Here is a 24,123-nt window from a genome sequence, read left to right as displayed (position 1 = left end):
TGAGCTGTATTACACTGACCACAGCGCCCCTCCTGTTCATGGCCAGGACTGGTATTACCCCAGGACAGGAGACCCTTCCAGACTGCAGTAGGATACACTATTATGACATCCGCTGGGTGGAAATATCTCACAGCAATAACTCCCATAGAAGTAAACCCTCCATTCCTCCAGTAGGTGGAGAGAGTTGGGGGACATGTCCTATCACTGCCCCTTAGTTCTGACCCGATGGCCTGGTATAGTCCCTCAGCCACATGGAAGCAGCATTATAACAGACACCTGTAAAGCTGTGGACCGTCTGCTCTGCTATTGACTCTCCTCTCCCGAGGGTTCACATACTTTCCGGCTGTCACTCACCATCACCACATTCGGACTCGTCGGTGCCGTCTCCACAGTTGTCGGTTCGGTCGCACTTCTGCTCCTGCGGGAAGCATTTGCCATTTCTACATTTTAGATACTTGTCTGGACATTCTGAAAAGAGAAACCCGGCGTGAGACGAAGGCCGGCGTGAGACGAAGGCCGGCGTGAGACGAAGGCCGGCGTGAGACGAAGGCCGGCGTGAGACGAAGGCCGGCGTGAGACGAAGGCCGGCCCTGGAAATAGTCGGCGGCGGCTGCGAGCGGAGACTTACTGCAGTCCACTTCATCGGTGCCGTCTCCGCAGTCGTTCACTCCATCGCACATGAAGAACTTGGGTTTGCAGAACTGACTGGTCTTACAGCGGAACTGCTGAGTGGAGCAGGCTGCGGAGGAGAGGACGGGGAGACGTCAAGAAAGCACAGAAATATACAGCAAGACGTGCGCCCCCGACAGGCAGAACCCGGCACGACAGGCCACGCTCCCCTCCACGTGAAGGCTGACGGTATTACTCACTGCACGAGGATTCATCACTGGAATCACCGCAGTCGTTCCACCCATCGCACTTCCGGACCAGATCTATACAGCGGCCGCTCTTACAGGTAAACTGGTCGGGGCAGGCTGCAAAAATAAAACCAGTCAGCCGGCAACCCCCACAGGCCGTCCATCTGCAGCACCACGTATATAGGGATGGACGATCCCCACCCTGGCTATGACCCCCAACATGGTACCACCACACTCCACAGGCAAGAGTGTACTCACGATTCTGCGGCTCGTAGGACAAGTATTCCGCCATGAAGCCGGTGTCCGTGTACGACTGGTCCGAGCGGAACCGAATGATCATCCTGCTGCTGTTGCTGGAAACCACAAACGGAGTCCGTTCCCCGCAATATCTGCAAGAAGAAGAGTACAAGAATCAGACGAGCGGGGGGGGGGGCAAAGACGGGAGGGGGGGGGGGCACAGACGAGCGAGGGGGTACGGGGACGACAGGGCTGGCATCCGGCAAGATGAGCAATGGAGGAGGCAGGCGGCCACAGCTGGACAGTCTGCTCTTTCTAGGCGATTGTGGCTGGACGCAGCGCTGCTGTACTGGACACCATGTAACACGGCTCCGCCGTCCGTTCCCGGTGTAGACGCCCCTCTGCCCAATAATGATCAAACTTCAGTTCCCGTCACGATTACAATATTGTCCTCCACATGGCGGGAGCCTCAGACAGGATGAGCCGTCCGGCCCTGTACTCCCTGCACGGACCTCTTTTCCATTAGATTCATCCTCCATATCAAGAGACACATTGGTCCCCTCTGAACAGCATGGGCCTAGGCTGACCTACAAGTGTCAGCATGAAGGGCCGGCAGCGTGCACCATCACTACCTTTGATTATTGATCTCCACGTAGTCCTTGGGGCAGCTGGTGACCAGGGCGGAGGCTTCCAGGAGGTAGAACATGAGGAATCGAACCTTCACGTGTTGGTTCCCGGGAACCTGCAAGAGAACAAACCCCATGAGCAGAGCCGGGGCGGACGAGACGCCATTGTAAAGCACCGGCCGGCGCGTACCTGGATGTCCCATATACATTCCCTGTTGGGGGGGTAATGGGCCGGGTAGAAGGGGGTGCTGAACACGCCGCTGGCATCCTTTAGCTGTGCGCCACACACTGGAAGGAGAGGAAATAGCAGGCCGTCCATTACGTCTGCAATATAATAAGTATTCACGACCCGGCGGGTATACGGCAGATCTTACGTGTCTCCCTCGGGATCTGGGTGAATTCGGCCAGGAAGCCGGGATGTTTCCCCACATTGTCTGTGACCAGAGTCACCAGCATGACGTTCTGCGAGGAGACGAAGGTCAAGTTGTAGGATGGAGGGTAAGAGCCGCACAACCTGCAAGAGGCAAGAGGTCAGAATCCAGCAAACCCGACCCCCGCACGGTGCACAACACTCCCGTCACACTCACTTCACCAGGACACGCGGCTCCATGGCGGTCAGAGAGTCGTACACCGTCACTACGTCCCCTTTGTTTGGCTTGCAGGCCTCCATCTTGAAGGTTTTGAAATGAAGCAGGATCATGTGGCCGGCGTCCGCCCGCAGCGCCCACTGACACCTGGAGTTGGGTCGGTAGGGGAAATTGGGAAATCCAGGAGTGGTGAACTGCGTCTCAACCCCAGGGCTGGAGTGAAGGAAATAACTGCACTTGTCTGCGGGAGAAGAACAACATGGAGGACTCTGAGGAGCAACGCGCGGCCCAAACCCGAGGAGAAGACAAGCAGAACTTACTGTCCTGGAACGTCCTCGCCATCTGCGGATCGGTGGCTGCAACCAGAGAACACAGGATGAGACCATGACGGCAACGGAGGCAAGGAAGCGGGGCAGACTGGAATACTGCACCGTGTGCGCCAGATAATGGCCACATACTATGCCCTGTATATACCGTGTATTGAGAGGGGGGGCTGCACTGTACACACAGTGTAATGCGGGGGGGGGCTGCGCTGTACACACACAGTGTAATGCGGGGGGGGCTGCGCTGTACACACACAGTGTAATGCGGGGGGGGGCTGCGCTGTACACACACAGTGTAATGCGGGGGGGGCTGCGCTGTACACACAGTGTAATGCGGGGGGGGCTGCGCTGTACACAGTGTAATGCGGGGGGGCTGCGCTGTACACAGTGTAATGCGGGGGGGGCTGCGCTGTACACAGTGTAATGCGGGGGGGCTGCACTGTACACAGTGTAATGCGGGGGGGCTGCGCTGTACACAGTGTAATGCGGGGGGGCTGCGCTGTACACAGTGTAATGCAGGGGGGCTGCGCTGTACACAGTGTAATGCAGGGGGGCTGCGCTGTACACAGTGTAATGCGGGGGGGCTGCGCTGTACACAGTGTAATGCGGGGGGGCTGCGCTGTACACAGTGTAATGCGGGGGGGCTGCGCTGTACACAGTGTAATGCGGGGGGGCTGCGCTGTACACAGTGTAATGCGGGGGGGGGCTGCGCTGTACACAGTGTAATGCGGGGGGGGCTGCGCTGTACACAGTGTAATGCGGGGGGGGCTGCGCTGTACACAGTGTAATGCGGGGGGGGGCTGCGCTGTACACAGTGTAATGCGGGGGGGGCTGCGCTGTACACAGTGTAATGCGGGGGGGGGCTGCGCTGTACACAGTGTAATGCGGGGGGGCTGCGCTGTACACAGGGGATAAGCACGTTTCGGCACAGTTTGTGTTTGGGGGTGCCGCGGTTTTGCCTTTTGGGAGGATTGTTCCCCGTAGTAGGGACATTGTAGCTGACAACTTACGGTACGCCACAAACGTATCCACGGCCAGACTGAATTGGCGCACTTTGGCGGTCTTCACCTTCAGCTCGTTCATGGCGTTGTCCAGGGCGACCTCCTTGTACGCCGGCACTCTGAATTCGGACAGGTAATAGCTGATGACGCTGCCCTCACTACGGAGGAGAAGACACAGGTGGAGCTGTCGTCACTATGTGTCATGGCTGCTTCTTATCTGAATATACATTAACCCACTCTTGACTGCGGTGATCTTGGAAACCCCCCAAAATAACCAGTATGGCGGCAGCGGTATGCAGGAACCACATCTGCGGCTTCATCCACCACCGGCCATGCACAATGATGTCTATACTGCCGCCATCTTGTGAACCACCATGGGGTCAGTATCTGCCCCATCACAGGAGGCCCTGGCCCTTCATTTACTGCCATTTCACAGTTTCACCCTCCCCTCACCTGAAGGCGGTGACGTTGCAGCTGACCACGTGCGGCCCGATGGCGGGATCACTTCGATAGGCGCTCAGCAGCTGCGCAGGAGACAAGAGGGTGACGCAACCGGGCGGGATGAGAAAGACAGACAGACAAAGACAGACACCCCACCTGGAGCTCCCACCGCACACCCACCCACCCGGCGCTCCCACCGCACACCCACCCACCCGGCGCTCCCACCCCACACCCACCCGGCGCTCCCACCCCACACCCACCCACCCGGCGCTCCCACCGCACACCCACCCACCCGGCGCTGACACCGCACACCCACCCACCCGGCGCTCCCACCGCACACCCACCCACCCGGCGCTCCCACCGCACACCCACCCACCCGACGCTCCCACCGCACACCCACCCACCCGGCGCTCCCACCGCACACCCACCCACCCGGCGCTGACACCACACAGCCACCCACACGGCGCTGACACCACACAGCCACCCACCCGGCGCTCACACCACACACCCACCCGGCGCTCACACCACACACCCACCCGGCGCTGACACCACACACCCACCCACCGACACCACACACCCACCCACCGACACCACACACCCACCCACCGACACCACACACCCACCCACCGACACCACACACCCACCCACCGACACCACACACCCACCCACCGACACCACACACCCACCCACCGACACCACACACCCACCCACCGACACCACACACCCACCCACCGACACCACACACCCACCCACACGGCGCTGACACCACACAGCCACCCACACGGCGCTGACACCGCACAGCCACCCACACGGCGCTGACACCGCACAGCCACCCACACGGCGCTGACACCGCACAGCCACCCACACGGCGCTGACACCGCACAGCCACCCACACGGCGCTGACACCGCACAGCCACCCACACGGCGCTGACACCGCACAGCCACCCACACGGTGCTGACACCCACACGGCGCTGACACCGCACAGCCACCCACACGGTGCTGACACCGCACAGCCACCCACACGGTGCTGACACCGCACAGCCACCCACACGGTGCTGACACCGCACAGCCACCCACACGGTGCTGACACCGCACAGCCACCCACACGGTGCTGACACCGCACAGCCACCCACACGGTGCTGACACCGCACAGCCACCCACACGGTGCTGACACCGCACAGCCACCCACACGGTGCTGACACCGCACAGCCACCCACACGGTGCTGACACCGCACAGCCACCCACACGGTGCTGACACCGCACAGCCACCCACACGGCGCTGACACCGCACAGCCACCCACACGGCGCTGACACCGCACAGCCACCCACACGGTGCTGACACCGCACAGCCACCCACTCGGTGCTGACACCGCACAGCCACCCACACGGCGCTGACACCGCACAGCCACCCACACGGTGCTGACACCGCACAGCCTGCACTCACACCACACTCACCACTTCAGTCACTTTTACAGACAGATCTGCAAATTGCGGGGACGTCGGGTCTTCAAAGGCTTCAACGAAAGGGACATTAGTTACCGTCAAGGACCCGGTGTAGACTTTATAAACTGGAGCGCTACGATCTAAGGTAAGACAAGACCACAATGAAAGATGCACTGCCTGCGCCGAACCACACGAACCAGCAAAACCGCCATCACTTACAGGCAAAGTGCCAGACCAGGAGGCCAACGGCCACCGAGATCACAGCAGCCGCGCACACTATGCCGACTATCACAAGTTTTCTCTTTATGGTCATTTTCTCCATTTTTTTGGTGTCCGTGGCGGGAAGAAACTCAACCATTTCCTCAATTCCATTAAAGCTCTGCAAGAAAACAGAAGAAAAGTCACTACATACAGAATCAGAAAGTGACAAAGCGGAAAACAAACCGAAATATACATCACACACCTCCTGTATTATACTCCAGAGCTGCACTCACTATTCTGCTGCTGCACTCACTGTGTACATACATTACTGATCCTGAGTTACCTCCTGTATTATACTACTGATCCTGAGTTACCTCCTGTATTATACTCCAGAGCTGCACTCACTATTCTGCTGGTGCAGTCACTGTGTACATACATTACTGATCCTGAGTTACCTCCTGTATTATACTCCAGAGCTGCACTCACTATTCTGCTGGTGCAGTCACTGTGTACATACATTACATTACTGATCCTGAGTTCCCTCCTGTATTATACTGCAGAGCTGCACTCACTATTCTGCTGGTGCAGTCACTGTGTACATACATTACTGATCCTGAGTTACCTCCTGTATTATACTCCAGAGCTGCACTCACTATTCTGCTGCTGCACTCACTGTGTACATACATTACTGATCCTGAGTTACCTCCTGTATTATACTCCAGAGCTGCACTCACTATTCTGCTGGTACAGTCACTGTGTACATACATTACATTAATGATCCTGAGTTACCTCCTGTATTATACTCCAGAGCTGCACTCACTATTCTGCTGGTGCAGTCACTGTGTACATACATTACTGATCCTGAGTTACCTCCTGTATTATCCTCCAGAGCTGCACTCACTATTCTGCTGGTACAGTCACTGTGTACATACATTACTGATCCTGAGTTACCTCCTGTATTATACTCCAGAGCTGCACTCACTATTCTGCTGGTACAGTCACTGTGTACATACATTACTGATCCTGAGTTACCTCCTGTATTATACTCCAGAGCTGCACTCACTATTCTGCTGGTGCAGTCACTGTGTACATTACATTACATTACTGATCCTGAGTTACCGCCTGTATTATACTCCAGAGCTGCACTCACTATTCTGCTGGTACAGTCACTGTGTACATACATTACTGATCCTGAGTTACCTCCTGTATTATACTCCAGAGCTGCACTCACTATTCTGCTGGTACAGTCACTGTGTACATACATTACTGATCCTGAGTTACCTCCTGTATTATACTCCAGAGCTGCACTCACTATTCTGCTGGTGCAGTCACTGTGTACATTACATTACATTACTGATCCTGAGTTACCGCCTGTATTATACTCCAGAGCTGCACTCACTATTCTGCTGGTGCAGTCACTGTGTACATACATTACTGATCCTGAGTTACCTCTTGTATTATACTCCAGAGCTGCACTCACTATTCTGCTGGTGCAGTCACTGTGTACATACATTACTGATCCTGAGTTACCTCCTGTATTATACTCCAGAGCTGCACTCACTATTCTGCTGGTGCACTGTGCACATACATTAGTTGTTTAGTAAGCTGGGAATGTGGTGCGATTTCAGCTCTGAAGCTGCAGTATGGTGAGTAATATACATTGGATGGTATGAGACAGTGGTCAGTCGCGCCCTCTCCTGTAGGGGGCGGTGTGACAGCAGGAGTCAGACTCTCGGAGAAACTGAGCTCTTCACCTGGAAGTGAGACAGGAACAGGCAGTTTCAGTGGGTGGAGGCGGCGGGAATCCCGGTCACCTGCAAAGCATCTGCAGAGCGCGGATGAGACACGACTGACACACACCTCACCAGAAAGTGCCGACGTTCCCGAGAGGAGGAGACGCCGTGACCTCACCACATGTCTGAGTAAACATAGCTGCGCGTATACACCTGCGGTATGAAAGTACGGACGGATATGGCGTATACACCTGCGGTATGAAAGTATGGACGGATATGGCGTATACACCTGCGGTATGAAAGTATGGACGGATATGGCGTATACACCTGCGGTATGAAAGTATGGACGGATATGGCGTATACACCTGCGGTATGAAAGTATGGACGGATATGGCGTATACACCTGCGGTATGAAAGTATGGACGGATATGGCGTATACACCTGCGGTATGAAAGTATGGACGGATATGGCGTATACACCTGCGGTATGAAAGTATGGACGGATATGGCGTATACACCTGCGGTATGAAAGTATGGACGGATATGGCGTATACACCTGCGGTATGAAAGTATGGACGGATATGGCGTATACACCTGCGGTATGAAAGTATGGACGGATATGGCGTATACACCTGCGGTATGAAAGTATGGACGGATATGGCGTATACACCTGCGGTATGAAAGTATGGACGGATATGGCGTATACACCTGCGGTATGAAAGTATGGACGGATATGGCGTATACACCTGCGGTATGAAAGCATGGACGGATATGGCGTATATACCTGCGGTATGAAAGTATGGACGGATATGGCGTATACACCTGCGGTATGAAAGTATGGACGGATATGGCGTATATACCTGCGGTATGAAAGTATGGACGGATATGGCGTATACACCTGCGGTATGAAAGTATGGACGGATATGGCATATACACCTGCGGTATGAAAGTATGGACGGATATGGCATATACACCTGCGGTATGAAAGTATGGACAGATAAGGCGTATACACCTGCGGTATGAAAGTATGGACGGATATGGCGTATACACCTGCGGTATGAAAGCATGGACAAATATGGCATATACACCTGCGGTATGAAAGTACGGACGGATATGGCGTATATACCTGCGGTATGAAAGTATGGACGGATAAGGCGTATATACCTGCGGTATGAAAGTATGGACGGATAAGGCGTATATACCTGCGGTATGAAAGTACGGACGGATAAGGCGTATATACCTGCGGTATGAAAGTACGGACGGATATGGCGTATATACCTGCGGTATGAAAGTACGGACGGATATGGCGTATATACCTGCGGTATGAAAGTACGGACGGATAAGGCGTATATACCTGCGGTATGAAAGTACGGACGGATATGGCGTATACACCTGCGGTATGAAAGTACGGACGGATATGGCGTATACACCTGCGGTATGAAAGTACGGACGGATATGGCGTATACACCTGCGGTATGAAAGTACGGACGGATATGGCGTATATACCTGCGGTATGAAAGTATGGACGGATAAGGCGTATATACCTGCGGTATGAAAGTACGGACGGATAAGGCGTATATACCTGCGGTATGAAAGTACGGACGGATATGGCGTATACACCTGCGGTATGAAAGTACGGACGGATATGGCGTATATACCTGCGGTATGAAAGTACGGACGGATATGACGTATATACCTGCGGTATGAAAGTATGGACGGATATGGCGTATATACCTGCGGTATGAAAGTACGGACGGATAAGGCGTATATACCTGCGGTATTAAAGTACGGACGGATAAGGCGTATATACCTGCGGTATGAAAGTACGGACGGATATGGCGTATATACCTGCGGTATGAAAGTACGGACGGATAAGGCGTATATACCTGCGGTATTAAAGTACGGACGGATAAGGCGTATATACCTGCGGTATGAAAGTACGGACGGATATGGCGTATACACCTGCGGTATGAAAGTACGGACGGATATGGCGTATACACCTGCGGTATGAAAGTACGGACGGATATGGCGTATATACCTGCGGTATGAAAGTACGGACGGATATGGCGTATATACCTGCGGTATGAAAGTACGGACGGATATGACGTATATACCTGCGGTATGAAAGTATGGACGGATATGGCATATATACCTGTGGTATGAAAGTACAGACGGATATGGCGTATATACCTGCGGTAAAGCATGGACGGATATGGCGTATATACCTGCGGTATGAAAGTACGGACGGATATGGCGTATATACCTGCGGTAAAGCATGGACGGATATGGTGTATATACCTGCGGTAAAGCATGGACGGATATGGCGTATACACCTTGCCAGACAACTCCTGGTTCATATGAGAATGTGCACATTGTAGATTCAGACTGAACGCAGCAAAACCACAATGAAGACAGGAGCAAATATGGAAACAAGCAGTAAAGAAACATAAGTGCCACACACCAGTGTACGCATTGCCCCTCATTTCTCCTGGAGCCCCCTCTATTTTGACTACTGTACGCCCCTCATTCTCTCCGGTAGGGGGTGAAGGATTTCCGGGATGTGCTCAGCGCTTGTCGCTGTTTTGCTTTCTCTATATCCACCCTATCCCACCTCCATTGGTTCATATTGGTAATGGTGGAGGCCATGTCCCCGGTCGCAGCCTCCATCCCTCCCCCTCCCCGGTCGCAGCCTCCATCCCTCCCCCTCCCCGGTCGCAGCCTCCATCCCTCCCCCTCCCCGGTCGCAGCCTCCATCCCTCCCCCTCCCCGGTCGCAGCCTCCATCCCTCCCCCTCCCCGGTCGCAGCCTCCATCCCTCCCCCTCCCCGGTCGCAGCCTCCATCCCTCCCCCTCCCAGGTCGCAGCCTCCATCCCTCCCCCTCCCAGGTCGCAGCCTCCATCCCTCCCCCTCCCAGGTCGCAGCCTCCATCCCTCCCCTCCCCGGTCGCAGCCTCCATCCCTCCCCTCCCCGGTCGCAGCCTCCATCCCTCCCCTCCCCGGTCGCAGCCTCCATCCCTCCCCTCCCCGGTCGCAGCCTCCATCCCTCCCCTCCCCGGTCGCAGCCTCCATCCCTCCCCTCCCCGGTCGCAGCCTCCATCCCTCCCCTCCCCGGTCGCAGCCTCCAACCCTCCCCTGCCCGGTCGCAGCCTCCAACCCTCTCCTGCCCGGTCGCAGCCTCCAACCCTCTCCTCCCCGGTCGCAGCCTCCATCCCTCTCCTCCCCGGTCGCAGCCTCCATCCCTCTCCTCCCCGGTCGCAGCCTCCATCCCTCTCCTCCCCGGTCGCAGCCTCCATCCCTCTCCTCCCCGGTCGCAGCCTCCATCCCTCTCCTCCCCGGTCACATCGCCCTTATACGGTGGAGACATTTTGGGTAATCGTCCCGTTACACAAATGAAGGTCCCATAATGCGAAGAGCAGATGGGATGGCGGACCCTGCTGAACACTGTGGGGGCCGCCATATGCTAGGAATCCTCACCAGAGTCACCAGCAGGTACCTCCCATCACATCTCCCCCCACTATGCTGCACGGTGGGCACCGCACAAACAAACCATCCAGTCGCTTTCTCCATTTCACAGAAGCCTAGCGGCAGGGTCCACACCACATATTCCCACTGATGTAATGCTCAGTCCATACCAGACATTTTTTGCCCTTCTCTGCAGCTATTGAACTATAGAGACCGCTCCTCACAGTCTCCTCCGGGCAGCTGATGCGATGATGTGCATGATACTCCATGTCTGAGCTTCATCTCTGAGGGCTGTTATTTGAGGCCAGTAACTCTGATGGACTTATCCTCTGCAGCACAAGTCATTCTTGGTCTCCCTTTCCTGTGAAGTCATGACAGCCAATTTAATCATAATTTATGGTTTTCATGACAAGTTCAGGAGATCGTCAAGGTCCTAGCAATATTCAGGATTGAATGAGCTTCATGTCTTAAAGCAACAATGGAAAGTGGCTTCTTTTTAGCGTTTCTTGCCATATTCCAGCTTAGAACAGTTAAGCAATGGGCTCAGTCCCTCCATGGAGCTATGCAGAAACACCGCCGCTGCAAAACACCTGATGACCAGCAATCCCACAAAAAAAAAAAAAAAAAAAAAAAAAAAAAAAAAAAAAAATCACCTGAAGAGGCTACCTGTTCTAGGTAACGATGGATGAAGGGGTATAGGGCTACATGCGCATGCTGCGTTTGTCTCATTTTTTTGCCGCAGTTTTGACTTCCCAGTAAAATCTATGAGAAGTCAGATTTGCTGCATGCACATTGCAGTTTATTAGTTCATTCTTCTTGTGTTTTTGTCATGTATTGTCATCCATTGAAATCAAGGAGGGGATGAAAAACGCAAGGAACAATGCAGGCGAGCCAACCGATGCGTTTTGCACATGTTTTACTTGCGTTTTTGTCACAAAAAAAATAGGGTCACCCACATCTCTCTCCAAGCGCTTCATATCACCGATCACCAGCGCGGCTGTCACTGCTCCCACGGCCTCTCCTTCTTCCGGGGCGGTTCATTAGGCTCATGCATATTCACTGCTTCCCCCACTCACCGGCGTCTGTGATTGGTTGCAGTCAGACCCATCCCCATGCTGAGTAACAGCTGACTAACCAATCAGATGCTGGTGGGCAGGTCTATATTGTACAGTAAAATAATAAAAAAAAAAAAAAAAAAAACTGTGTGCGGTCCTCCCAATTTTGATTCCCCGCCAAGATAGAGCCTCACAGCTGGGGGCTGGTATTCTCAGGCTGGGGAGACCTATGGTTATTAGGCTCTCTCCTGCCTAAAAATATCAGCCAGCAGCCGCCCGGAATTGCCGAATCCATTAGATGTGACAGTCCCATGACCTTACCCAGCTCTTCCCGACTGCCCTGGTGTGGTGGAAATCGGGGTAATAAGGAGTTAATGGTAGCCCACAGGTGCTGTCTATGAGACTCCACTCCATCCCTAATCTGTAAGTGAGAGTAAATAAACACTGAAAGAATCCTTTATTTGGAATAAAATACAAAAAAAGCATCCTCTTTCACCACTTTAATAACCCCCAAACACTCCTGCAGATCCGAAGTAATCCACACGAGGTCCGAAGTAATCCACACGAGGTCCCACGACTCTTCCAGCACTCCTACATCTGACACTCGCAGCGAGCACCATAAAACACAACCGCTTGCTGTGAGCTCCACGCAGCAACTGAAGTGAGCAGTGCTAACAGTGATGACGTCACTCAGGTTAGCTGCGACCACCGCTTGAGTCCTCCATCTGTGACCGCAAATCAGGCCGCGACTGAAGTGAGCTGCCTGTGGAGGACTCAAGTGAGTGACGTCACCACTGATATCGCAGCTCACTTCAGTCACGGCCTGAACCTCACAGCGGTGAACCCATGATGCCAGTGCCATGATACACCGTACTGTGGGACCCGCAGCTGTGACATCAGGGGTTCACCCAAGTTCATTCTGAATGTGCGGCTCTGTCTGTACTCACAGCGGACAGTCATGCTCTATGGCGCTCGCTGTGAGAGGCAGATGTAGCAGTGCTGAATTGCAGTGGGATCTCGTGTGGATTACGTCAGACCTGTTTGGGTGATTATGGGGTTAAGAAAGTGGTGAAAGAGGGGGCATTTGTATTTTATTCCAAATAAAAGGTTGTTCGTTTTTTTTTGGGGGGGGGGGGTGGTGTTGTGTTTATTTACTTTCACTTACTGATTAGTGATGGGTGCCATCACTAATCTACGACTTAGTGACAGCTGTGGGCTTTAATTAACTCCTCATTACCCAGATTGCCATCACACCAGGGCAATGGAAAGAGCGGGGTCTATTGCATCGTATGGATGCGCCACTTCTGGGGTGGCTGTGGGCTGCTACTGTTATGCTGGAGGGGGTCAAATAGCGATGGCCCTTCCCACCCTAATAATATCAGCCCCCAGTTGTCTGCTACACCTTGGCTAGTTTTAGAAAAATGGGCCCCCCCCTCATGTCATTTTTTTTTCTTTTACAAAATAAGTCAAATAAAAAACAAAAAAAAAAAAAACCACGAAGAACAGCTGTCCCGGCGCGCTATCCTGAACAGCTGTCCCGGCGCGCTATCCTGAACAGCTGTCCCGGCGCGCTATCCTCTACTCAGCTATTCTGTTATTTCTACCAGTTATCCTGTCCTATAATATTTTGTTTCTCCTTTAAAAAACACATTAACAAAATCGCATCAAAAACGCCCCATCATTACCAGGGTTTGTTTTCCATTTCCAGGCGCTCGGTAACACGCTGCAGTTTTGGCTGCAGTTTTGGCTGCAGTTTGTGGATACGGCTGCTGTCAGGGCGGCATCAGGAGGAATAGGAGGAGTAACACGATGTGGTTTCTTTCCTTCTTGTTTCCAGATCTGTTCCTTTCTTTCATGGTTTGCTGCCTTTAGTCTGAATCTACAATGTGCACATTGCATGAGCTGTTCTCGCTGGTCCTGTGTACAGAGACTGTATACACCACGTTCCACAGATATATGCAGCTCCATTCTCAGAGTAACCCTGGCGGTCAGCAGTGCGGATGATGCACTCTCCAGCTAGAGAGGCGCTGATAAAGGGTTAAAGCCCCGGGCACCCCCGCTTCTTCACACAGAGCAGATCTAGATATAATCTGCAGGTGAGGGGGGGGGGTGTCAATACTTTTCTTGATTTGTCTATTGTGGGAAGCAATGGCAGCTCTTGTTCTCGGTATACCAGAGCCGGGGCAGCGGCGGAGGACGCGGACACAGAGGGCGACGTCACAGAACAGAGTCACGTCAGGACAAGTGACTCACAAGAAACCGACACATCATCTGCAGGGCAAATGTGAAAGAAGGAAGCAGCACAGGTATCAGAGGTAGTGCCAAAACCCCCGCCGAAGCGGGGCGAGACCAGCCCCAGGAGCCCGGGGCGAGACCAGCCCCAGGAGCCCGGGGCGAGACCAGCCCCAGGAGCCCGGGGCGAGACCAGCCCCAGGAGCCCGGGGCGAGACCAGCCCCAGGAGCCCGGGGCGAGACCAGCCCCAGGAGCCCGGGGCGAGACCAGCCCCAGGAGCCCGGGGCGAGACCAGCCCCAGGAGCCCGGGGCGAGACCAGCCCCAGGAGCCCGGGGCGAGACCAGCCCCAGGAGCCCGGGGCGAGACCAGCCCCAGGAGCCCGGGGCGAGACCAGCCCCAGGAGCCCGGGGCGAGACCAGCCCCAGGAGCCCGGGGCGAGACCAGCCCCAGGAGCCCGGGGCGAGACCAGCCCCAGGAGCCCGGGGCGAGACCAGCCCCAGGAGCCCGGGGCGAGACCAGCCCCAGGAGCCCGGGGCGAGACCAGCCCCAGGAGCCAGGGGCGAGACCAGCCCCAGGAGCCCGGGGCGAGACCAGCCCCAGGAGCCCGGGGCGAGACCAGCCCCAGGAGCCCGGGGCGAGACCAGCCCCAGGAGCCCGGGGCGAGACCAGCCCCAGGAGCCCGGGGCGAGACCAGCCCCAGGAGCCCGGGGCGAGACCAGCCCCAGGAGCCAGGGGCGAGACCAGCCCCAGGAGCCCGGGGGAGACCGCCGAGGGGAAAACACCCCCAAGAGCAAGGGGGAGGCCACCCCAGAGCAAGGGGGAGACCGCCGAGGGGAAAAACACCCCCAAGAGCAAGGGGGAGGCCGCCCCAGAGCAAGGGGGAGGCCGCCGAGGGGAAAAACACCCCCAAGAGCAAGGGGGAGGCCGCCCCAGAGCAAGGGGGAGGCCGCCGAGGGGAAAAACACCCCCAAGAGCAAGGGAGAGACCGCCGAGGGGAAAAACACCCCCAAGAGCAAGGGGGAGACCGCCGAGGGGAAAAAAAAAACACCCCCAAGAGCAAGGGGGAGACCGCCGAGGGGAAAAACACCCCCAAGAGCAAGGGGGAGACCGCCGAGGGGAAAAAAAACACCCCCAAGAGCAAGGGGGAGACCGCCGAGGGGAAAAAACCCCCAAGAGCAAGGGGGAGGCCGCCCCAGAGCAAGGGGGAGGCCGCCGAGGGGAAAAACACCCCCAAGAGCAAGGGAGAGACCGCCGAGGGGAAAAACACCCCCAAGAGCAAGGGGGAGACCGCCCCAGAGCAAGGGGGAGGCCGCCGAGGGGAAAAACACCCCCAAGAGCAAGGGAGAGACCGCCGAGGGGAAAAACACCCCCAAGAGCAAGGGGGAGACCGCCCCAGAGCAAGGGGGAGGCCGCCGAGGGGAAACACCCCCAGCAAGGGGGAACACCCAGAAAAAAAAAAAAAAATCACCACTGAGCTGTGTTGAAACTCACCCAGAGGTTGCAAAGAAACACCCCCAGAATAAGGGGGAATTACCAGAAAATCACCACTGAGCTGAGGGGAAACTACTGCATGGACAGATCTAACGGAACTGTCTGCATTCAGCACAAGAGGGAGCACCCTGTATACAGAGATACATGATAAGATCCTGTCTGCAGCCACCACTAGGGGGAGCTCCCTGTATACAGAGATACATGATAAGATCCTGTCTGCAGCCACCACTAGGGGGAGCTCCCTGTATACAGAGATACATGATAAGATCCTGCCTGCAGTCACCACTAGGGGAAGCTCCCTGTATACAGAGATACATGATAAGATCCTGTCTGCAGCCACCACTAGGGGGAGCTCCCTGTATACAGAGATACATGATAAGATCCTGCCTGCAGTCACCACTAGGGGGAGCTCCCTGTATACAGAGATACATGATAAGATCCTGTCTGCAGCCACCACTAGGGGGAGCTCCCTGTATACAGAGATACATGATAACATCCTGTCTGCAGCCACCACTAGGGGGAGCTCCCTGTATACAGAGAGGCATGATAAGATCCTGTCTGCAGTCACCACTAGGGGGAGCTCCCTGTATACAGAGATACATGATAAGATCCTGTCTGCAGCCACCACTAGGGGGAGCTCCCTGTATACAGAGATACATGATAAGATCCTGTCTGCAGCCACCACTAGGGGGAGCTCCCTGTATACAGAGATACATGATAAGATCCTGTCTGCAGCCACCACTAGGGGGAGCTCCCTGTATACAGAGATACATGATAAGATCCTGTCTGCAGCCACCACTAGGGGGAGCTCCCTGTATACAGAGATACATGATAAGATCCTGTCTGCAGCCACCACTAGGGGAAGCTCCCTGTATACAGAGATACATGATAAGATCCTGTCTGCAGCCACCACTAGGGGGAGCTCCCTGTATACAGAGATACATGATAACATCCTGTCTACAGTCACCACTAGGGGGAGCTCCCTGTATACAGAGATACATGATAACATCCTGTCTGCAGCCACCACTAGGGGGAGCTCCCTGTATACAGAGATACATGATAAGATCCTGTCTGCAGTCACCACTAGGGGGAGCTCCCTGTATACAGAGATACATGATAAGATCCTGCCTGCAGTCACCACTAGGGGGAGCTCCCTGTATACAGAGATACATGATAAGGTCCTGTCTGCAGCTACCACTAGGGGGAGCTCCCTGTATACAGAGATACATGATAAGATCCTGTCTGCAGCCACCACTAGGGGGAGCTCCCTGTATACAGAGATACATGATAAGATCCTATCTGCAGCCACCACTAGGGGGAGCTCCCTGTATACAGAGATACATGATAGGATCCTGCCTGCAGTCACCACTAGGGGGAGCTCCCTGTATACAGAGATACATGATAAGGTCCTGTCTGCAGCTACCACTAGGGGGAGCTCCCTGTATACAGATATACATGATAAGATCCTGTCTGCAGCTACCACTAGGGGAAGCTCCCTGTATACAGAGATACATGATAAGATCCTGTCTGCAGCCACCACTAGGGGGAGCTCCCTGTATACAGAGATACATGATAACATCCTGTCTGCAGCCACCACTAGGGGGAGCTCCCTGTATACAGAGATACATGATAAGATCCTGCCTGCAGTCACCACTAGGGGGAGCTCCCTGTATACAGAGATACATGATAAGATCCTGCCTGCAGCCACCACTAGGGGGAGCTCCCTGTATACAGAGATACATGATAACATCCTGTCTGCAGCCTCCACTAGGGGGAGCTCCCTGTATACAGAGATACATGATAAGATCCTGCCTGCAGTCACCACTATGGGGAGCTCCCTGTATACAGAGATACATGATAAGATCCTGTCTGCAGCCACCACTAGGGGGAGCTCCCTGTATACAGAGATACATGATAAGATCCTATCTGCAGCCACCACTAGGGGGAGCTCCCTGTATACAGAGATACATGATAAGATCCTGCCTGCAGTCACCACTAGGGGGAGCTCCCTGTATACAGAGATACATGATAAGGTCCTGTCTGCAGCTACCACTAGGGGGAGCTCCCTGTATACAGATATACATGATAAGATCCTGTCTGCAGCTACCACTAGGGGAAGCTCCCTGTATACAGAGATACATGATAAGATCCTGTCTGCAGCCACCACTAGGGGGAGCTCCCTGTATACAGAGATACATGATAACATCCTGTCTGCAGCCACCACTAGGGGGAGCTCCCTGTATACAGAGATACATGATAAGATCCTGCCTGCAGTCACCACTAGGGGGAGCTCCCTGTATACAGAGATACATGATAACATCCTGCCTGCAGTCACCACTAGTGGGAGCTCTTTTACATGCTGGTAGACCCCCGCGTAGTTTAGTCGTTACAGTAGACGCCCCTTTCCTCCGCGCTGTGAGGACTGTGAGGACTGTGGGGACGGGGCCTGCCGGGACTTTCGGCCTCGCTCCTTGGTTTCGGTTTCCGCCGTACATGAAGGACATTACAAGTCACCTAGAGAAGAACTGGTCGAGCAGCTTCTCAGCCCGGCCCCGCCAGGAATGTGAGCGGCGAGGGGCAGTGACTGATGTGCTGCAGGCGGCATACGTCACTACCACCCCCATCATCCGTCCAGCTCCGGTCACACAGCGGGGGGTCACGGCACGAGGCATCACCGGGAATTCACACCGTGGCTCCCGAGATCACCGATTGTCAATGAGTGGATCTGATACACTGTAACGAGCCCTGCAGCTGTGAGGGCAGGATGGCGTCTCAATGGTTAATAAGAAGGGTTTCTATTCACTGACGAGAGAGATCATTTAACCCCTTCCTGCCTTGCACAGGTAAAAGGCCATCTGGTGTTTAACCCTCAGTTCCCGGGTCACAGGTGACAGCAGCGCTCTATAGAGGAAGGGGCCCGGTCTATAAGGACATGGCAGCGAGGGGCCAATATCCGCACCATGTCTGCCAGGCACATAGCACCACAGCACCGGGGCGTCACACAGCTGACCGCGGGGGCACAGGCAGGACGGCCGGCGTCACACAGCTGACCGCGGGGGCACAGGCAGGACGGCGTCACACAGCTGACCGCGGGGGCACAGGCAGGACGGCGTCACACAGCTGACCGCGGGGGCACAGGCAGGACGGCGTCACACAGCTGACCGCGGGGGCACAGGCAGGACGTCCGGCGTCACCGTGAGCCCACCAAATTAAAAAACAAACAAAACAAAACTGGATCTTCAAGGGGTTAACCAAAGTTAGTGTGAAGACATGGGCGCAGGAGAGATCCCGCAGGGGACGCCATAAACTGTGGACACGGCGCAGGAGAGATCCCGCAGGGGACGCCAGAAACTGTGGACACGGCGCAGGAGAGATCCCGCAGGGGACGCCAGAAACTGTGGACACGGCGCAGGAGAGATCCCGCAGGGGACGCCAGAAACTGTGGACACGGCGCAGGAGAGATCCCGCAGGGGACGCCAGAAACTGTGGACACGGCGCAGGAGAGATCCCGCAGGGGACGCCAGAAACTGTGGACACGGCGCAGGAGAGATCCCGCAGGGGACGCCAGAAACTGTGGACACGGCGCAAGAGAGATCCCGCAGGGGACGCCAGAAACCACTGACACTGAGCGTTAGGGATCCAGTCAGGGACGCTGCAGGATGAGCAGAGCGGCCGGATAGAAGGGAGTGTTGGGGCTGTAGGATTTCGGGGCCGTTTTGTTGCCAAAGATTGCGGCTCCTCTCAACCAATCAGGTCACAGCTTTCATTTGGCACTTGTGTTGTAAACCGCGATCTCAATATGCGTTTCTCCTCCAAAAACCACAGACAAGAGCGACTGAGAGCACAGCGCCGGGACCACAGCAGCGGGACCATTGCCGGGCACAGCCACGCTCCGCATTGTCAGAGCTCAGCATCTGACCCTCCACACATCTGCAGTCACTCATCCCCGGCGCACCGGCCTCGCTCCCATCGTCCCCGGCCTCGCTCCCATCGCCCCCGGCCTCGCTCCCATCGCCCCCGGCCTCGCTCCCATCGTCCCCGGCCTCGCTCCCATCGTCCCCGGCCTCGCTCCCATCGTCCCCGGCCTCGCTCCCATCGTCCCCGGCCTCGCTCCCATCGTCCCCGGCCTCGCTCCCATCGTCCCCGGCCTCGCTCCCATCGTCCCCGGCCTCGCTCCCATCGTCCCCGGCCTCGCTCCCATCGTCCCCGGCCTCGCTCCCATCGTCCCCGGCCTCGCTCCCATCGTCCCCGGCCTCGCTCCCATCGTCCCCGGCGCACCAGCCTCGCTCCCATCGTCCCCGGCCTCGCTCCCATCGTCCCCGGCCTCGCTCCCATCGTCCCCGGCCTCGCTCCCATCGTCCCCGGCCTCGCTCCCATCGTCCCCGGCCTCGCTCCCATCGTCCCCGGCCTCGCTCCCATCGTCCCCGGCCTCGCTCCCATCGTCCCCGGCCTCGCTCCCATCGTCCCCGGCGCACCAGCCTCGCTCCCATCGTCCCCGGCCTCGCTCCCATCGTCCCCGGCGCACCGGCCTCGCTCCCATCGTCCCCGGCGCACCGGCCTCGCTCCCATCGTCCCCGGCCTCGCTCCCATCGTCCCCGGCGCACCGGCCTCGCTCCCATCGTCCCCGGCGCAGTGTGCACTCACAGCAGATTGCTCTCGGCTGCTGCGCGCCTCTTTAATGACGCCACTGTTTGATTAATCCGCAGTTGTTACAACCTAAAGTGAATAATCATTAATTACAGTTATTGTATCCATAACACATGAAAGGCTGTCAGCAGCGTGGAGAGCGGGAGCAGGAGATGACCGCGCCGCACCCGAGAACCGGCGCCAGTGCCGCCTCCACCTGTAACTGGCCCCGCACCCGAGAACCGGCGCCAGTGCCGCCTCCACCTGTAACTGGCCCCGCACCCGAGAACCGGCGCCAGTGCCGCCTCCACCTGTAACTGGCCCCGCACCCGAGAACCGGCGCCAGTGCCGCCTCCACCTGTAACTGGCCCCGCACCCGAGAACCGGCGCCAGTGCCGCCTCCACCTGTAACTGGCCCCGCACCCGAGAACCGGCGCCAGTGCCGCCTCCACCTGTAACTGGCCCCGCACCCGAGAACCGGCGCCAGTGCCGCCTCCACCTGTAACTGGCCCCGCACCCGAGAACCGGCGCCAGTGCCGCCTCCACCTGTAACTGGCCCCGCACCCGAGAACCGGCGCCAGTGCCGCCTCCACCTGTAACTGGCCCCGCACCCGAGAACCGGCGCCAGTGCCGCCTCCACCTGTAACTGGCCCCGCACCCGAGAACCGTCGCCAGTGCCGCCTCCACCTGTAACTGGCCCCGCACCCGAGAACCGTCGCCAGTGTCGCCTCCACCTGTAACTGGCCCCGCACCCGAGAACCGGCGCCAGTGCCGCCTCCACCTGTAACTGGCCCCGCACCCGAGAACCGGCGCCAGTGCCGCCTCCACCTGTAACTGGCCACGCACCCGAGAACCGGCGCCAGTGCCGCCTCCACCTGTAACTGGCCCCGCACCCGAGAACCGGCGCCAGTGTCGCCTCCACCTGTAACTGGCCCCGCACCCGAGAACCGGCGCCAGTGCCGCCTCCACCTGTAACTGGCCCCCACACCCGAGAACCGGCGCCAGTGCCGCCTCCACCTGTAACTGGCCCCGCACCCGAGAACCGGCGCCAGTGCCGCCTCCACCTGTAACTGGCCCCACACCCGAGAACCGGCGCCAGTGCCGCCTCCACCTGTAACTGGCCCCGCACCCGAGAACCGGCGCCAGTGCCGCCTCCACCTGTAACTGGCCCCGCACCCGAGAACCGGCGCCAGTGCCGCCTCCACCTGTAACTGGCCCGGCACCGGCAACTCACACATCCTGCTGCAATCAAGGCCCCATTCTCTGACAGCAGTGACACTGGAGAAGACCAACCAGACGTGTGAGGGGTGTACTGACTTGTGATTGGTTGTGTGATGGGGGATGATGGGGGCAGTGATGCTGCGTGGATCGGTTTCCATCTGACCCTCCCGTCTCCATGCAGAAGCTCCCCTCAGATGTGGCGGGAGCGATGCTCTGTAGACCTAGTGCTGTTCCTGGGGCTGCAGCCAATTTCCTGCAGGTAACGGCCGCCATAAAACCAGAATATGACATGTGAGGACGGGCAGCGCCGAGACACCGCAACGCGCAGCCACAGAGGCGCCGAGACACCGCAACGCGCAGCCACAGAGGCGCCGAGACACCGCAACGCGCAACCACAGAGGCGCCGAGACACCGCAACGCGCAGCCACAGAGGCGCCGAGACACCGCAACGCGCAGCCACAGAGGCGCTGGGACTAGTCCGCCACGCAGTGCATGGATAGACCAGAATACACCTGCCCCTAACTCTGGAGACCACGACAGAGAGGATGTGTGAGCACTCTACAATTCCACCCAGAGGAAATACCACAGTGGCTGACAACAGAGAGTAGTACACAACATGGTGCGTATACAAGGCAGGAAACATGCAACAAAAAAAAAAAAATGAACCCACGGCTCCCCCCGGCAGGCAGCAGCCCGGCTCCCCTCACCTCCCCCCGGCAGGCAGCAGCCCGGCTCCCCTCACCTCCCCCCGGCAGGCAGCAGCCCGGCTCCCCTCACCTCCCCCCCGGCAGGCAGCAGCCCGGCTCCCCTCACCTCCCCCCGGCAGGCAGCAGCCCGGCTCCCCTCACCTCCCCCCGGCAGGCAGCAGCCCGGCTCCCCTCACCTCCCCCCCGGCAGGCAGCAGCCCGGCTCCCCTCACCTCCCCCCGGCAGGCAGCAGCCCGGCTCCCCTCACCTCCCCCCGGCAGGCAGCAGCCCGGCTCCCCTCACCTCCCCCCGGCAGGCAGCAGCCCGGCTCCCCTCACCTCCCCCCGGCAGGCAGCAGCCCGGCTCCCCTCACCTCCCCCCGGCAGGCAGCAGCCCGGCTCCCCTCACCTCCCCCCGGCAGGCAGCAGCCCGGCTCCCCTCACCTCCCCCCGGCAGGCAGCAGCCCGGCTCCCCTCACCTCCCCCCGGCAGGCAGCAGCCCGGCTCCCCTCACCTCCCCCCGGCAGGCAGCAGCCCGGCTCCCCTCACCTCCCCCCGGCAGGCAGCAGCCCGGCTCCCCTCACCTCCCCCCGGCAGGCAGCAGCCCGGCTCCCCTCACCTCCCCCCGGCAGGCAGCAGCCCGGCTCCCCTCACCTCCCCCCGGCAGGCAGCAGCCCGGCTCCCCTCACCTCCCCCCGGCAGGCAGCAGCCCGGCTCCCCTCACCTCCCCCCGGCAGGCAGCAGCCCGGCTCCCCTCACCTCCCCCCGGCAGGCAGCAGCCCGGCTCCCCTCACCTCCCCCCGGCAGGCAGCAGCCCGGCTCCCCTCACCTCCCCCCGGCAGGCAGCAGCCCGGCTCCCCTCACCTCCCCCCGGCAGGCAGCAGCCCGGCTCCCCTCACCTCCCCCCGGCAGGCAGCAGCCCGGCTCCCCTCACCTCCCCCCGGCAGGCAGCAGCCCGGCTCCCCTCACCTCCCCCCGGCAGGCAGCAGCCCGGCTCCCCTCACCTCCCCCCGGCAGGCAGCAGCCCGGCTCCCCCGATTCCCCTCAATCACAGGAACGAGGGAATAGTAATGACGGCTCCTACCTGCGGCCGGGGATTGTATTTGATGTCCGGCTCCTTCATGTTGGCGGAGACACGTAACTGGGACGAAGGTTTCCGCTCCCTACTCTCCGGTGTCCGCTCTGGGGCCGCTCCCGACTCTCCGGTGTCCGCTCTGGGGCCGCTCCCGACTCTCCGGTGTCCGCTCTGGGGCCGCTCCCGACTCTCCGGTGTCCGCTCTGGGGCCGCTCCCGACTCTCCGGTGTCCGCTCTGGGGCCGCTCCCGACTCTCCGGTGTCCGCTCTGGGGCCGCTCCCGACTCTCCGGTGTCCGCTCTGGGGCCGCTCCCGACTCTCCGGTGTCCGGTCTGGTCTGCTCTGCTCTGCTCTGCTCTGCTCTGCTCTGCTCTGCTCTGGGGCCGCTCCCGTCTGTCCGGTGTCAGCTCTCAGGTAGAGGCTCCAGGTGTGACCTGGGGCCCGGGAGGAATCACGTGACAACTACACACCGCCTACTACCCAGGTGTGTCCCGAAAGAGAAAAGTCACGTGATAAATAAAACCGCCCATCCGCCAGGTGAGAGAAACGGAAGAGCGAAACTGCACAGACCTGTCTACACTTCCCTCCGGTCTACACCTCCTCCTCCTGTCTACACCTCCTCCTCTTTCCTCTCCCTCTCCTCCTGTCTACACCTCCTCCTCTTTCCTCTCCCTCTCCTCCTGTCTACACCTCCTTCTCTTTCCTCTCCCTCTCCTCCTGTCTACACCTCCTTCTCTTTCCTCTCCCTCTCCTCCTGTCTACACCTCCTTCTCTTTCCTCTCCTCCTCCTCCTGTCTACACCTCCTCCTCTTTCCTCCCCTCCTCCT

At 57.8% G+C, this 24,123-nt stretch overlaps 1 protein-coding gene across 1 annotated transcript in view; it reads right to left on the bottom strand.

Annotated features, from left to right (window-relative positions):
* ST14 (ST14 transmembrane serine protease matriptase) overlaps window positions 1-23,819 on the bottom strand; it is a 31,543-nt gene extending 7,724 nt beyond the window's left edge. The window contains exons 1-14 of the mRNA XM_075327418.1: window positions 23,307-23,819; window positions 5,736-5,895; window positions 5,529-5,656; window positions 4,085-4,155; window positions 3,641-3,789; window positions 2,628-2,663; window positions 2,308-2,548; window positions 2,095-2,234; window positions 1,911-2,008; window positions 1,727-1,836; window positions 1,116-1,246; window positions 870-974; window positions 629-739; window positions 355-468 (exon numbers count right to left, since the gene is read on the bottom strand). Coding sequence (XP_075183533.1) covers window positions 355-468; window positions 629-739; window positions 870-974; window positions 1,116-1,246; window positions 1,727-1,836; window positions 1,911-2,008; window positions 2,095-2,234; window positions 2,308-2,548; window positions 2,628-2,663; window positions 3,641-3,789; window positions 4,085-4,155; window positions 5,529-5,656; window positions 5,736-5,895; window positions 23,307-23,345 — 1,633 coding nt within the window. The 5' untranslated portion in view covers window positions 23,346-23,819. The remainder of the gene's footprint in view (window positions 1-354; window positions 469-628; window positions 740-869; window positions 975-1,115; window positions 1,247-1,726; window positions 1,837-1,910; window positions 2,009-2,094; window positions 2,235-2,307; window positions 2,549-2,627; window positions 2,664-3,640; window positions 3,790-4,084; window positions 4,156-5,528; window positions 5,657-5,735; window positions 5,896-23,306) is intronic.
* Window positions 23,820-24,123: the final 304 nt, after the last annotated feature.

This window comes from Anomaloglossus baeobatrachus, chromosome 11 (genome assembly GCF_048569485.1).
Source record: "Anomaloglossus baeobatrachus isolate aAnoBae1 chromosome 11, aAnoBae1.hap1, whole genome shotgun sequence".
Classification (NCBI taxonomy): Eukaryota; Metazoa; Chordata; class Amphibia; order Anura; family Aromobatidae; genus Anomaloglossus; species Anomaloglossus baeobatrachus.
The sequence above is the reverse complement of the archived record's forward strand: the minus strand, read 5'-3'. Positions and strand labels throughout refer to the sequence as shown.